This window comes from Lotus japonicus, chromosome 4, assembly GCF_012489685.1.
Source record: "Lotus japonicus ecotype B-129 chromosome 4, LjGifu_v1.2".
NCBI classification, from domain to species: domain Eukaryota; kingdom Viridiplantae; phylum Streptophyta; class Magnoliopsida; order Fabales; family Fabaceae; genus Lotus; species Lotus japonicus.
The window spans coordinates 48,344,107-48,358,072 of record NC_080044.1 but is presented as its reverse complement, the minus strand read 5'-3'; the positions used below and the strand labels follow the sequence as shown (position 1 = coordinate 48,358,072).

Below are 13,966 nucleotides of genomic sequence, written 5' to 3'. Positions count from 1 at the left end.
CAGCCAACCAAAAAAAACGTACCTTTTCCTGAGCTTTACACTTCCAGATTAGCTTCCACATGCGCGACGCTGGAAGATTATTCTCCATCAGCAAGTTGTACGCGGAAGACGTCGAGCAGCAACCATCATTCTCTCCCTTCCACAATATCTGGTCTGGGCCCTCAAGTTGTAACGGAACTACCACCATACCAATCTCCTTCTTGATTCATCAGCTAGTTGTGTGTAGAGACTATCAAAGCACCACTGACCACCTCACCACAAATCCGCAACCGCGCATATTTGTATCTGAGATATGAACGAATGGAACCCGTGTCATTAACATGCCCGTCCCTAGCCAATTACTATACCATAATGAAGAATTTCCGTCACCCAATCGAGCCCCAAAACCATGCGCTACCGCTGCCTTCGCCTTCGGAATCCCACGCCAAAGATAAGACTCCCCCTGCTGGTGATCCGCTGTCAGAATATTTCCTTCCTTCAAGTATTTTCCAGCCAGCACCTGCACCCACATTTTATCTTTCTCGGCCAGCAAGCTATGCACCATCTTCCCCAGCACAGCCTCGTTATTTTCCCGCGCACTCCTCAACCCCAAACCTCCCTTATCCTTAGGTTGCGTTATATCATGCCATGCAACAAGGTTCCAACTTCTACGGTGGTTACCTTTGGCCCAAATACAGTTCCTCACCATCCTATCTACATGATCACAAATCGCTTGCATAGTATAGACCGGTAGGGAGGACAAAACAGACTTTGCAAGGCATAGCCTCCCCGCCTTGTTTAAGAGCTTGCCCTTCCACGAAGCTAACCGTGAGTTTATCTTATCAATAACTGGTGCAAATTCTGCCCTATTAACTCTCCCTTTGAGAAGCGGAATCCCTAGGTACTTACCAAGATTGCTGGCCCTGCAAATCCCATAAATACCAGACAACTCCTCCTGCTTCCTATGATCAATGTTTGTAGAACAGAACATGCGGGATTTCTCTAAATTCACTTTCATCCCGGAAACCTCACAAAAGCCATTCAACGTCTCTGTGACAAGCTAAACCTAATCCCTTGAAGCTTGACAAAAGGGGAGCACGTCATCAGCAAAGAACAAATGAGAGATCCCTATCCGTTCCTTGGATACTCTAACCGGCTTCCAAGATCCTTCCGCCACTAACCTCTAAATCTGAATGGGAAGACGCTCCATACAGAGAACAAATAGGTAAGGGGAGAGAGGATCCCCTTGCCTAAGTCCCCTTTTCGGAGCAAAAGGCTCCAATTTGGATCAACTCCACAACACAGAGGTATTGGATCCTTAAACACCCCACATGATAAGAGCCACAATCGACGGAGGAAACCCAAAGTCATATAAGGTAGCACGAAGGAAATCCCAATTGACCCGATCATATGCTTTTTCCAAGTCAATTTTAAATGGAACTAATCCGCCCCATTTTTTGTGAGTGTGGATAGTATGCATTACCTCCTGCGCCAGAATAATATTATCTCTCGTACCTCTACCAGGGATAAAACTCCCTTGCAAGGGCCCTATCAAATCCTTCAAAAGAGGTCGGGACCTGTTCACCAATACCTTCGTGATCACCTTATAAGCCATGTTGCACGAACTTATAGGCCTCAACTCTTTGAATCGACAAGGATCATCAACCTTCGGAATCAGAACAAGAAGGGTATCCAACAGAGCAAGGTCGGCTTAGATAAATTAGATAAATGGTAAGTACAAATATTCTTTTTTTTTTTGAAAGACCAAGAAAACATATGACATTAAAAGAACCATAAGGGGTGCTTCAACCCATGTACAACAAAATAATGTAAGTGCAAACATTCACATTTAAGTAATGCAGCCTTATCCCCGTCAAAAAAAAAAATGCAGCATTATCAATTAGGAATGAAAATGAGTTTTTTTTTTGTTACAAGGAGGGGAGAAAAACCCCAAAGCAAAAGCTAACTCAAACTAGCAGAGAAGCTAGGGCGAGAGTTAATATCACTCGAAAGAATAGAATGGCATTCCCCAAAAGGACTATCAAAGTTATGAGCTCCATATTGAAGACCTAGCCCAATCTTGGCTATATAATCTGCCAGGGAATTAGCAGTGCGAGACGTGTGCTGGAAGACAAGTCTACCGTGAGTTGCTTGCAGGTGGAGAATATCTGCGGCAACTAGTTTTAGATCATTAAATACAAGTAAAATATCTTAAATTAGTATTGGGAATGCATCATCTCATATAAACAATTCTCATAACCATAAGGGGGTGGCATAAGTGGTGAATGTGCATTTTCTTAAGGGATTTCACCTAGGCTTCTGGCCTGGGTCCGATCCCCTCTGAGGTCAAAAATAAAAACCTTTGTGGCCAGGGACATCACTACCGTATCCCGAGCCAGATTAGTCACGTGAGACCCCTTTCCCCTGTGGAGACTGGTGCCAAAGGAGAAAAAAAAATATAAACAATTCTCATGTTAAATTTTTTGTATTTATCTCTTTTCATGTATATATATGTATTAATTAGGTATAAGTGAGACCCTTTGTTTATAAAGAGATAAATAGACATATTTTTTTTTAATGGACATAAACACAACTTTTAACATGAAAATACATGAGAAAAAATTCACATGAGAACTCACCCATTTCTATAGTACCCTGCACATTATTATAATCCCTATTGTCAATTTTCATCAACCGCACCCCTGTGTCTGGCGTTAGAACTTAGAAGTAAGGAGGAAACTCCATTTCTAATTAATTTTCCAATTAAGATATGTCTATCGTTGCCATGTTCAAAAAACAGATATGTCTATCATAATCACAAAATTTAAAAAGTCTAAAAAAATTACTCCTATAAAGAGCATTAAATTTTTTTTTTGAACGTAAAGAGCATTAATGTTATTTTTATATTTTTTGTCCCCTATTAGTTGAAAATTTGAATCTTGCAAATTAATTGCTTGTGGTCTGAGATCGGTAAATGCCAAGCCTCAAGCCACTTGAGAGATTGTAGACAATATTATTGTTTGGTCATATTGTGAGAATTTTAAAAGAAGAAAAAATGCCGGTGGGGGTAACATTCTTCATTTTCTTTTTCTTTTAAGCAGTTGTGCTAGATAGTAGATGCTGATTAGTTTAATTTACCGACCTGTTGATTTTCATTTAAGTATTATTTTTTGGATCAAATTGGGATTTTGATTGAGTAATTTCTACTTCTCTAGACCCATATTATGGCTCTCCCCATTTCCTAAAGACAAGTTATGTGATATCATCATAAACTCGATCTAACAAGTGCTTGAGGAAATGGATCCATATATACATGATTGCATTTCAGTAATTTTGTTGGCATGTGTATCTAGTTGGTTTCACTTCATTAATTTATTAGGGTTCAGATTGAGGTGACTATTGTGAAGAACCTAAAACTCTCTAGCATAATGTGTCATGAGAAGTGTCCTGGAATGATTTAGTTTTAATTTGTTAATTGTTAAATACTTAATTAAACATGTTGTTCTTTAAAAAAAGAAGAAGTTAGATTTAGAGTTTTGAGTACATAAATCAAATAAATCATGCTTGTTAATACTAAAAATTTCAAAATAGGCTAAGTATTGAGAGGAGCTTAGTGTGTATAGTTAAATTGAAGTAAGGATTTACCCAACAGAGGTAACTCAGTTGGCAACGCAGACCGAGTGTGTGAGAAAAATTAGGGTTTGATCCCCGCATAATACACTTTGAATCAGGGATGAAGAACCTTAATTGTGACTAAATCCTGAATCTAAAATAATCAACATCCGAAGGGTGATTGAATACAGGATAATTCATACTAAAAAAATTGAAGTAAGTGTTTCAAAGGTTTTAAGGTTCACTCGAGATGTAAGCCTCATTGTTTATATCAAATGTAGGCTTGATTGTTCAGTTGGAATAATTTAGATCAATTTGGAGTTACAAGTTCAAAGTCTAGCTCAAGGCAAGCAAAACTCTAATCTTTCATATCAAGTTAAGTTCAGAATCTCCAAGTCAATTCGAGATTCATTGGCAAGGGCTCGAAGCATACAAGAATGTTAATACATAAGCAATGTCCAAAGATGTTACAATATAATATAAAATAAGTTATGTAACTCTTACTCAACAACTTAAACTAATGAGATAATTAATTGCTTGATAAAAGATAGTTTTTAAAAGTTACTTTGCTTCGTGTCTCACCGTTGTGCCAAGTATATATAAGTGGATTAGGAAGTTGTGTTTTTGCTTGAATATTATCCATAGGATCTAGTTATAGTTATTTTCATTAAACACTATAAGTATATGTTGTAATTCGAAATTAATGTTGGATATCTAATTACTGAAAGCTCTGAAACAGTGGCGGAACTAGAAAAAATAATATGAGGGGGCTAAAATAAAATATGAAACATAAATATAAAGTTTTTTATTTGGAATGAACTCAAATATACAAAAAAATTAATGACTAAACTAAATTATTTACATGAAAATTTATTATAATTATATTAATAATGTTGGAAATTTGCTGGTTCATTTTTTACAAATGTCTCTTAAAAAAAACATATAAATTTGTCAAAATGGAAGTATTATTAAAAAATCCTTCTAAGAGAGTTTTGAACCACCAAGAAATATTTTAATTCTTGAACTAATTAATTGTATAAAAGTTATTAAGTATTAATAAGTGAATTATCTTTCAAAAAGAAATAAATAAGTGAATTAACATAATAGCAGAAAAAATAAGTTTGTCAAAATGGAATATTAATCAAAAATTGACTTGGGGAGGATTTGAAGACACTACCTAATAGTCACAAAGCATAAGTAACAACCACTGAGACAACACACATCATTTGACAAAACATGCATCGTGGTATATATATAACAAATACAACATGATGTTTGGGGGGGCTGCAACCCTCCCCTGTCTCAACGTGGCTCCGCCACTGCTCTGGAAATGTCTTCAAGTCCACTGTTATGATAATTGCTTCAAGGAGTGTCAATTGTAAACAGGGCCGGCCCAAGGGTAAAGCCACTCAAGCAAGGGCTTTAGGCCTCAAAAAAATAAAAAAAATTTACTAAGTAAAAAGGCCTCTAATTTTTTTTACTAAGTAAAAAGGGCCTCCAAAATTACAATTAATAAGTATAATAGGCCCCCAATTTTAAAAAAGAAATATTTTTTTTAGATAAATGATCTTACTTATTTAGTATGTCTTGTTCTTATTTTTACTTTAAGTTCTTTCACTTTTCGTGCAAATTGATTGCTTTTTCTTTTTTCTAAATTAATATTCACCGGAGTGTTAATCTTTCAAGTTGTCATCAAATAGCAGGTTGATTTCTTTCAGTTTTTACGTACAATGCTCACCGGAGCATTGTTCATTCAAGTTCGAACAACTGATGTTGATAGTTCTTTAACTTGAAATACCTTCACATTGTTAGAAATTTACAATTCTGGCATTAAAAGGAAAAGAACTCAATTTCATTGTGTCTGAATCTATTCTTAACACTAAATGAAAGAATTAATTAGTTTTAACCTTTGAAAACACATAAGAGTTGTAGTTTCAAAACCTCAAAACTAAAGAGCCTAAAAGAACTTTTATCTAAATCCCTAGATTGTTATTTTAGATACATTTGTTTATAACAATGTTTTGAGAATAACTCTCTCAAGTAGGAAAGAGCACATTAGTTCTATTACACTTTTTTCTTAACTAATACATCAGCTAAACTATTGATATCCCTAAAAACATGCTTGATATCACTAGACTTAATTTCCTCCTTCAAATCCGGAAAGTATCCATTCATTTCCAAGGGCGCCGCGTGTTTTTGTCTGTATCCATCCATTATTGTTCTTTTCCTTCTTTAAGGTTATCAGTAACAACAAAAAATTTCAACTTACCAATGATGTTTTTCATCGGCACTTGCAAGGAAAAATGAATTATCGACGGGCTTAGTCGTCGATAATATGGATGGTGTCATTAATGTGACCGTTGATAGGGTTATCACCGGTCTGGATTGCCAGTAATTTGATGGTTTCATTAATAAGAGTGTTGATAATGTTATTGACGGACTAGTCTATTGGTAAGATGGCGAAAATTTAACTAATACATTAGCTAAACTATTGCTATCCCTAAAAACATGCTTGATATCATTGGACTTAATTTCCTCCTTCAAATCCGGAAAGTATCCATTCATTTCCAAGGGCTCCGCATGTTTTTTGTCTGTATCCATCCATTATTGTTCTTTTCCTTCTATAAGGTTATCGGTAACAACAAAAAATTTCAACTTACCAATGATGTTTTTCGTCGGCACTTGCAAGGAAAAATGAATTATCGACGGGCTTAGTCGCCGATAATATGGATGGTGTCATTAATGTGACCGTTGATAGGGTTATCACCGGTCTGGATTGCCAGTAATTTGATGGTTTCATTAATAAGACTGATGATAATGTTATTGACGGTTTAGTCTATTGGTAAGATGGTGAAAGTTTGACTGTATCAACAATCATGATCGTGGTATTTGTTCCCACCAAAAAGTGCAAACATAAATTGACATACTAGTCGTATACCAAGTCATCTTGTTACCGACGGCCTAGTTGTGAGTACTAGCCAAATTTCATGTCTTCAGGTTGTCAATATATTTTTGTCGGTAGTAAAATACTTAGTGCACCTCTACACCATCATCAAACTTGCCTGACATCATCTTTGCTTTGACTCTCAACTCCCAGTATGAGTATGAGTTAATAATAAACACCCGATTCATTCAGTTTTGAACCTTTAAGGTTCTCCATTCGGGTGTTCTTGATATATTACTCTTTCTCTTAAATTCAAATCCTTTTTTATCTTAGCAATTGTTTTGTATAGGCTTCATAGTGATCTTGAATGGACTAGTCGGATCGTTAGTTGTGTTAACCTTGGGGTAAAATCGGTTTTCAAATATTGTCTAATAAAATTTGCTTTTAAGACGAGCATAACATCCAAACTCTCCTTTTCAATATACATGGTATTTGAATAGAGACCAATGACTAAACTACATTGTAATTTTTCACTCACTGTTAAATTCAATTCACCTTGTAGTACTTTATTTGATCCTACTTATAAGACCCTTTAGAAACATACATGGTGTTCCTTGGTATTTTTTTTTGGTTACAGTAGGAAAATTAAACACATAAACAAAACTAGCAACTAGGGTCTAAATACAATGACGCAAACATAGCAGGAGGTGGTAGACCCCAAATCCGGCGTGAAGATCCCTCTCGACAGGCCTTCCTTGCAAGGAAGTCAGCAGCGTTGTTCTTGTCTCGAGACACATGAACCAGAGATATGTTTCGGTCCTTTCTCATCCATTCCCTCACTTCCATAATCTTGTCCCTCTCCCATAAGTTTTCCACGTCCATCAACGTCCCGATCACCCGAACGACATCTAAGCAATCTGAGACGCACCAAGGGACCTGATTCCTGTGTCCCAAGAATAAGCAAGGCCCATCTCCAAAGCCCAGAGTTTTGAGTGGAATGCTGACCCCTGTGTCCTGCTTTCTGATACAGCGACTTGCCACCCTCCATCAGGTGCTCGAAGGATCGTTGCTCCACCCATCCGTTGGGTCACTGGATCCCAACTTCCATCTACAAACATCTTGTAAAGATTGGGTTGCACGTTGCTACTGCCAGGACCCTGCACCATATGATGTTGCCCCAATGCTGCCACACCACTACGCCAGGAAGATACATCCAGGAGAATCCTACGAAGAACAAGAGCTAGGTGCCACTCTTCCCCTTCAAAAACAGTGTTATTGCGCCACTTCCAGTTCCACCAAATAACTGCTACCGCCAACACTCCTTCACTCGCAGTGAGGAGTTTAATGAACCAACCACTGAACGATGCTCCTTCATCGATGACGGGCAAGATTCCTGCAAATTGATTCCAAATACTGCGACCCTGTGGACATCTCCGGAATAGGTGATCCAAGTTTTCAGTTTCCGTTCCACATCTAGGACACCTCGCGGTGTAGCTTAGGTGGTTTCACATGCGCTTCTTGTTTGTGGGTAAGGCATTCTTGTGGATCAACCAAAGGAAAAATCGAATTTTCTCTAGCACTTGCATCCTCCAAATCTTCTTCCAGTCACCATTGTTGTGAACATCAGATGTAGTGAGTGCTGGATATGCTGTTTTCGTTGTGTACCAACCATCGTTTGTGAGACCCCATCTGATGCTATCTCCTCCATTAAGCACGGTAGGGATATGCACAGCAAGAATTTATGTTCGAATATCATTTGGCAGAATGGTGTTTAACTTGTCAAAGTCTCATTTACCAGCGGTCCAAACATCCGCAATAGAGAAAAGAGTATCTGAAATGTTGACAAAGGGAATTCTATTCCAAGTTTTCCCAGAACCGAGCCAATTATGGTACCAGAAAGAGGTTGAACCACCACCTAGTTTTGGAAAGAACAAATTATGTACATGACCCTTTGCTTTGATGATGCCTCATATTATATAAGAGTTTCCCTGCCTATATTCTCCATCCAAAATAATATCATTCCCCAAATATTTTTGTGTTAGAGCCAGCACCCACAGCTTTCCTCTATCATGCAAGAGATTTTCCACAAGCTTGCCAAGCATAGCAATGTTATTGAGGTGTGTGCTACGTAAAACAAGCCCACCACTTTCCTTTGGACGAGTAATTTCCTCCCATGGTACTAAGTTCCAACTTCGTGTACTTTCTCCCTTGGCCCAAATACAGCTGCGAATTCTCTTATATTCTCACATATTGATTCTGGAAACCATAGTGCCTGCATAGAGTACACTGGGAGAGAGGTCAGCACAGATTTGGCCAAACACATGCGACATGCTTTATTCAGTAATTTGTTCTTCAATGATGCCAATCTAGAGTTTACTTTGTCAATGATTGGAGCAAAATCACGTTTTGTAACTCGCCCTTTCAGAAGGGGTAGCCCAAGGTATTTGCCAAGATTTGCAGCTTGCCAGATTCCCAGAATTTCAGAGAATCTTTGCTGGTTTCGTCTATCAATGTTTGTGGAACAAAACATAAGAGACTTCTCCAAGTTGACCTTCATCCCGGAATCTTCACATAACCCTTAAAGAGTGTCTGCCACTATCTGCATCTGTGTCTTAGAAGCCTGGCAGAATAGTAGCACATCATCTGCAACGAACAAATGTGAAATACCAATACATCCTTGCGTAATTCTGATGGGTTTCCAGGCGCCTTCAGTCACAGACTTTTGAATCTGAATGGGCAAGCGCTCCATGCAAAGAACAAATAGATAAGGAGAGAGTGGATCACCCTGGCGAAGCCCACGTTGTGGGTTAAAGTGAGGTAGTATAGATCTGTTCCAGAGAATGGAGATGGATGCTGATTGCACCCCCACATATTCAAATCAACAATGGACGGAGGGAACCCAAAATCATGTAGAGTTGCTTGGAGAAAGTCCCAGTTAACTCGATCATAGGCCTTCTCTAGGTCTATCTTCAAAGCCACAAGTCCACCCCTTCTCTTATGAGTGTGGAGAGTATGCATGACTTCCTGTGCTAAAATAATATTATCCTTTGTGCCTCTGCTTGGAATAAAGCTTCCCTGCAAGGGTCCAACCAAATCAGCTAGAAGAGGATGAAATATGTTCACTAATACCTTGGTAATTATTTTGTAGGGACATTACAGAGACTGATTGGCCTGAGGTCTTTGAAACGCAAGGGTTCCTCCACCTTTGGAATGAGGACAATAAGTGTCTCCAGGAGGTTATCATCCACTCTGCCATTGGTGAAAGCTTGCTGCACCATGTGATGAAGATCAATACCCAGGATATGCCAGTATTGCTTGTAGGAAAGAACGCCTGAAAGCCATCAGCTCCATGAGCTTTGAAGGGGCTCATGGCCATGACAGCAAGATGGACCTCCTCCAAAGAAACTGGCTCTACAAGGTCTATACGATTCTCTAGGGAGATGGTAGGAGTTGGGTTCTCCATAATAAAATTTCTTTGTACCTGCGAATCATTAGCAAACAAGTTAGTAAAATATTGTTGTGCTCCATCCTTCAGGATCTCCGCATTTGTGCACCATTCATTCTCCCCCACAAACATCCCATGGATTTTATTGCGCTTCCTCCTTATGATTGTTTGTGTATGGAAAAATTGTGTGTTCCGATCGCCATATTTTACCCACTTTTCTCTTGACTTTTGGAACCATATAAACTCTTCATGGAGAATAATTTGCTAGTATTCTTGGCGAAGCTCTTTCTCAAGTCGGATTGTAGATTCCATTTGCCGCACATCAAGTTCAGCTTGGAGTCCTTGTAAGCGCCTCTCCACTTTTTTCTTTCTCAAAGCAACGCTGCCAAACGTTTCTTTATTGAAGGTTAAGGATGCCTCCCTCACCTTATGAAGCTTTCCCATCAAGGAGCTTGGTGGTTGTTCCCATACATCACGTACCAGGGGTTCATATAGAGGGTAGGTTGCCCATGCTGCCCGAAAGCGGAATGGACGTGATCCTCTGTCACCCACAGTAGGCGCGCAACGCAACAAAACAGGATTATGATCTGAGTACACACGTGATAGGTGTTCAATATACGCTTCAGGGAATTGGTACCTCCAAGAGATGTCTCCTAACGCACGATCCAAACGCTTCGCCACTGCCCGTCGGCCATCCACCGTCCTTTGCCACGTGAATCTGGGTCTTGTGTAGCCTAAATCAATAAACTCACAATCCTCCATCATCCTCAGCATTCGCATGGCTCGGGCCTCAGAGAAATCCCCCCTACAACTTCCGCTGGTAAGCAGATTTCATTAAAGTCCCCCATGGCCACCCATGGTTCCAAGAATCGAAATCGGAGGGATCTCAGATGGGCCCATAGTGCGTCTCTCCGAGCTGGGATAGGGCTAGCGTATATCATGGAGCAGAACCACCTTCCACGACCCCTTCGAATGGACACAGTCACAACTTGAGGATTGATATCAACAACCTCAATAACCTGGGTCCCTGACGCCGGAGCAAGAATCCAAATACCCCCCATTATGTCCCACTGCCTCCGAGGCACCAATGAGAACATAACCAGCATCCCTCCAAAATGATGCAACTCTAGCAAATTGACAGTGTGTTTCGAACACTACAAAATAAGAAGAACGAAAGGTTCAGATTAAATCCTTCACCCGTCCCTTGCCATGAGCCCCAACCGCTCCACGTATATTCCAAGTAATTATACTTAGGTTGTCACTATCCATAGAACAGTAGTTGTTGTGGTTCTTCAGGCTCAAAGCCTCAAGTTCTGGGTTTCCCTGGAGGTACTCCACTGTATTGCCTTGGAACAATAGTGGATTGTTGTCCTTGCTCCTCACTATCCATGAGCCTATAATGGCTGCCTCCTTGATGTTGTAGAGGAAGAGTCGAGCGAGTACCATCTGCTAGAGCAAAGATAGTAGTCGTGCCATGCGTCTCCGCCACGTTTCCAGTTCCTGATGGTTTCGTGCTTGTATTCGACTTCGCTGGTATCACCTTCCGTGATGGAATTATTATTTCTTTACCAGATTCCTCGCTGGCAGATGGGTCCCTTCGAACTTGGTAATCACTGCAGCTTTATAACCTTGCCCCGTTGGTAATCACTGTAGCTTTATAACCTTGCCCCGTCTTGACTCCAGCATTGAAAACCGATGAATTTGTCTCTACCAGTTTTGGAATAACTGCAACTTTCATGGCTTCCTTGCCGTTACTAGACTTTCCACGCACTGAAGTATCTTTAATCTGTTTTTTCAAATTTTTTCTTCTTTTATCTACCACCAGCCAATCACCATGAGCCGTTGGTGGCCATTGTAACGGCTTAATTGAAGGCCCATGATTGGCTCCTACATTCATTGTGGTATCCCCTAGTGCAATTACTCCTCCTTGCATTACTGTTTCTGTACTCGCCTGAGGATCTTGCTGCCCATGATCCGCTGCCGCCGCTGGAGTCTCCTTCTCCGACGTATTGATCGGTGCTGGTGTTGCATCCGGAGACGCCTTCTGTCGTGGATTGGTGTAGTTCCGTGCAAGGTGACCATAGCACCCACAGTGAGAACACAGTAAGTGTAGCCCTTCATACTCCATGTTATACCAAGTGCCTCTAAGTCCCACCATGCCCATAATTGGCTGATCAAGGTCGATCTCGACGCAAATTCTAGCGAATTTTCCACGGTGCATATGCACCGTATTGGTATCAACTCGGATTGGTTCCCCAACGCCAGCCGCTAGCGTCATTAAGATACTCTCATCATAGAACTGGAAACCTAGTCCTGGGATCCGAATCCACACCATTGTTGTGTTAATCTTGGAGTGTGCTGCAACGAACTCCGGGTTCCAAGGCTTGACGGACAAGTAATGATAGAAGATCATCCACGGATCTCCTGCCATTGCCTTCATCCTGTCTTCATCCAGGTCAAATTTCACAAGAAAGTAGCCATGGTGAATGTCTTTGACCACGAAGCCACCTGCAGGCTTCCACAGTACCTTCAGCTTCTCACACAGTACTCCATATCCAATACGCTTTCCCAGCAGCTTCACCACCAGGCATTGTTCCCACGGCTTGCAGATCCGTTGATATATTGTCTAATCAGCAAAATCAAAATTTGGAAACAGCCGACTGCCACCGTATTGCTCCCGCTTCATGACACCATCTTTGACAAGGTTGCGTATCTCCTTGGGACCCTTGGGCGGCGCTCCAAGCACTTTTTCTTTGAATGTAGCTTTCCTTGGCGTCTCCTACATCGGCTTCTTCAGCGGACGTGTGCCAGCCGTCGTGCTATCCATACCCTCACTTTCAACTTCCATGCCCTAGCCCTAAAATTCTCTTTATGGTGTTCCTTGGTACGTATAAGACCTCCTACTAAATTTTAGAAAATTTGATCACTCGTTTACGTATATACCCTTGAGTTTATTAAACTTTTTTAAATTTAAAATTTTGATTATCATTGGTAATTAATTTTCTTCACCACTACCCAGTACATTAATTAAAATTAAGTGTAGAAGATATAATTTTTTTCAAAAATCAATACATTAATTAATTTAATCGCATACTTTTTTAATAAGTATAATTGTCCAAAAGAGAATATTATACTTAAGAGCGGAGGAAATAATTCATATTTGTATATCATTTATTTGAGTTTCAAATTTCAAGTACTTGATTGCACCTCCATTCATACTTTTAGGCATAGGTTTGTGGGTATCAGTGTTTTCCAAAAACTCTTGATAGTGACATTATCCATTACACCATTATATTACTAGTACATTAGGTTTGTGGAGTAGTAGTAACTTGCAATTTGCTAAATGTTCTTTTCCTGATTTTCAGTGGACAAACACAAAATTTCAGTTGGTGAACTGCCACCAATCTCGAGTCAAGTCATTTTCTAATAAAAGCTCTTTGCCCTACCATCTAACTATGAATGCTTGGTGGCATAGTTGCTCCTTGAAATCAAAGCAAACCATTACTACTTAGCTGCAGGATTGCCTAGTTCGTCAGGTTGAAGTTTCAATGGAACAGTAAACTTAAGGACCCTCAAACAGTAAACGCTACTTTCCAACGCACGGGTGGGGAAGAGATTAAAGACTCAAAACAAGTTACTCCAATAAGTTGTTTCTCATTTTATTGTAATTCCGTATGTCACAGTGGAATAGTAATTTTTTTTTCACTACATGTATGTTCAGAAAGGTATTAATGTTCTGGAAAAATCTACATTGTGACGAAATAAACTCTCTGATAGATTTTTTCATTAAAAAGCTCAAACCCAAAATCTGAAAAATCAAACATGTACTTAAATCAGATGCAGATGGTCCATAATCTCCTCTCCCAGTTTTGTCTTGCCTCTGGTTTGCGGATTAATGTGGCTAAATCTCGTGCTTATGTGGGTGCTGGTGTTGATCGGGCTAGGCGGGCTCATATTTTCAGTGTCACAGGGATCCTTTTTACGTCTCATCTTGATAAGTATTTGGGTTTTCCTATTTTGCGGGGTGGACAAAAAGCTAGTGATTT

At 39.8% G+C, this 13,966-nt stretch overlaps 1 protein-coding gene across 1 annotated transcript; it reads right to left on the bottom strand.

Moving 5' to 3' along the window:
- Nucleotides 1-11,541: 11,541 nt before the first annotated feature.
- LOC130712867 (uncharacterized) lies at nucleotides 11,542-13,133 on the bottom strand. The gene is made up of 2 exons (XM_057562682.1): nucleotides 13,128-13,133; nucleotides 11,542-12,546 (listed from the first exon to the last, which is right to left on the bottom strand). Exons 1-2 carry the CDS (start codon nucleotides 13,131-13,133, stop codon nucleotides 11,542-11,544), a joined length of 1,011 nt encoding a protein of 336 aa, XP_057418665.1.
- Nucleotides 13,134-13,966: the final 833 nt, after the last annotated feature.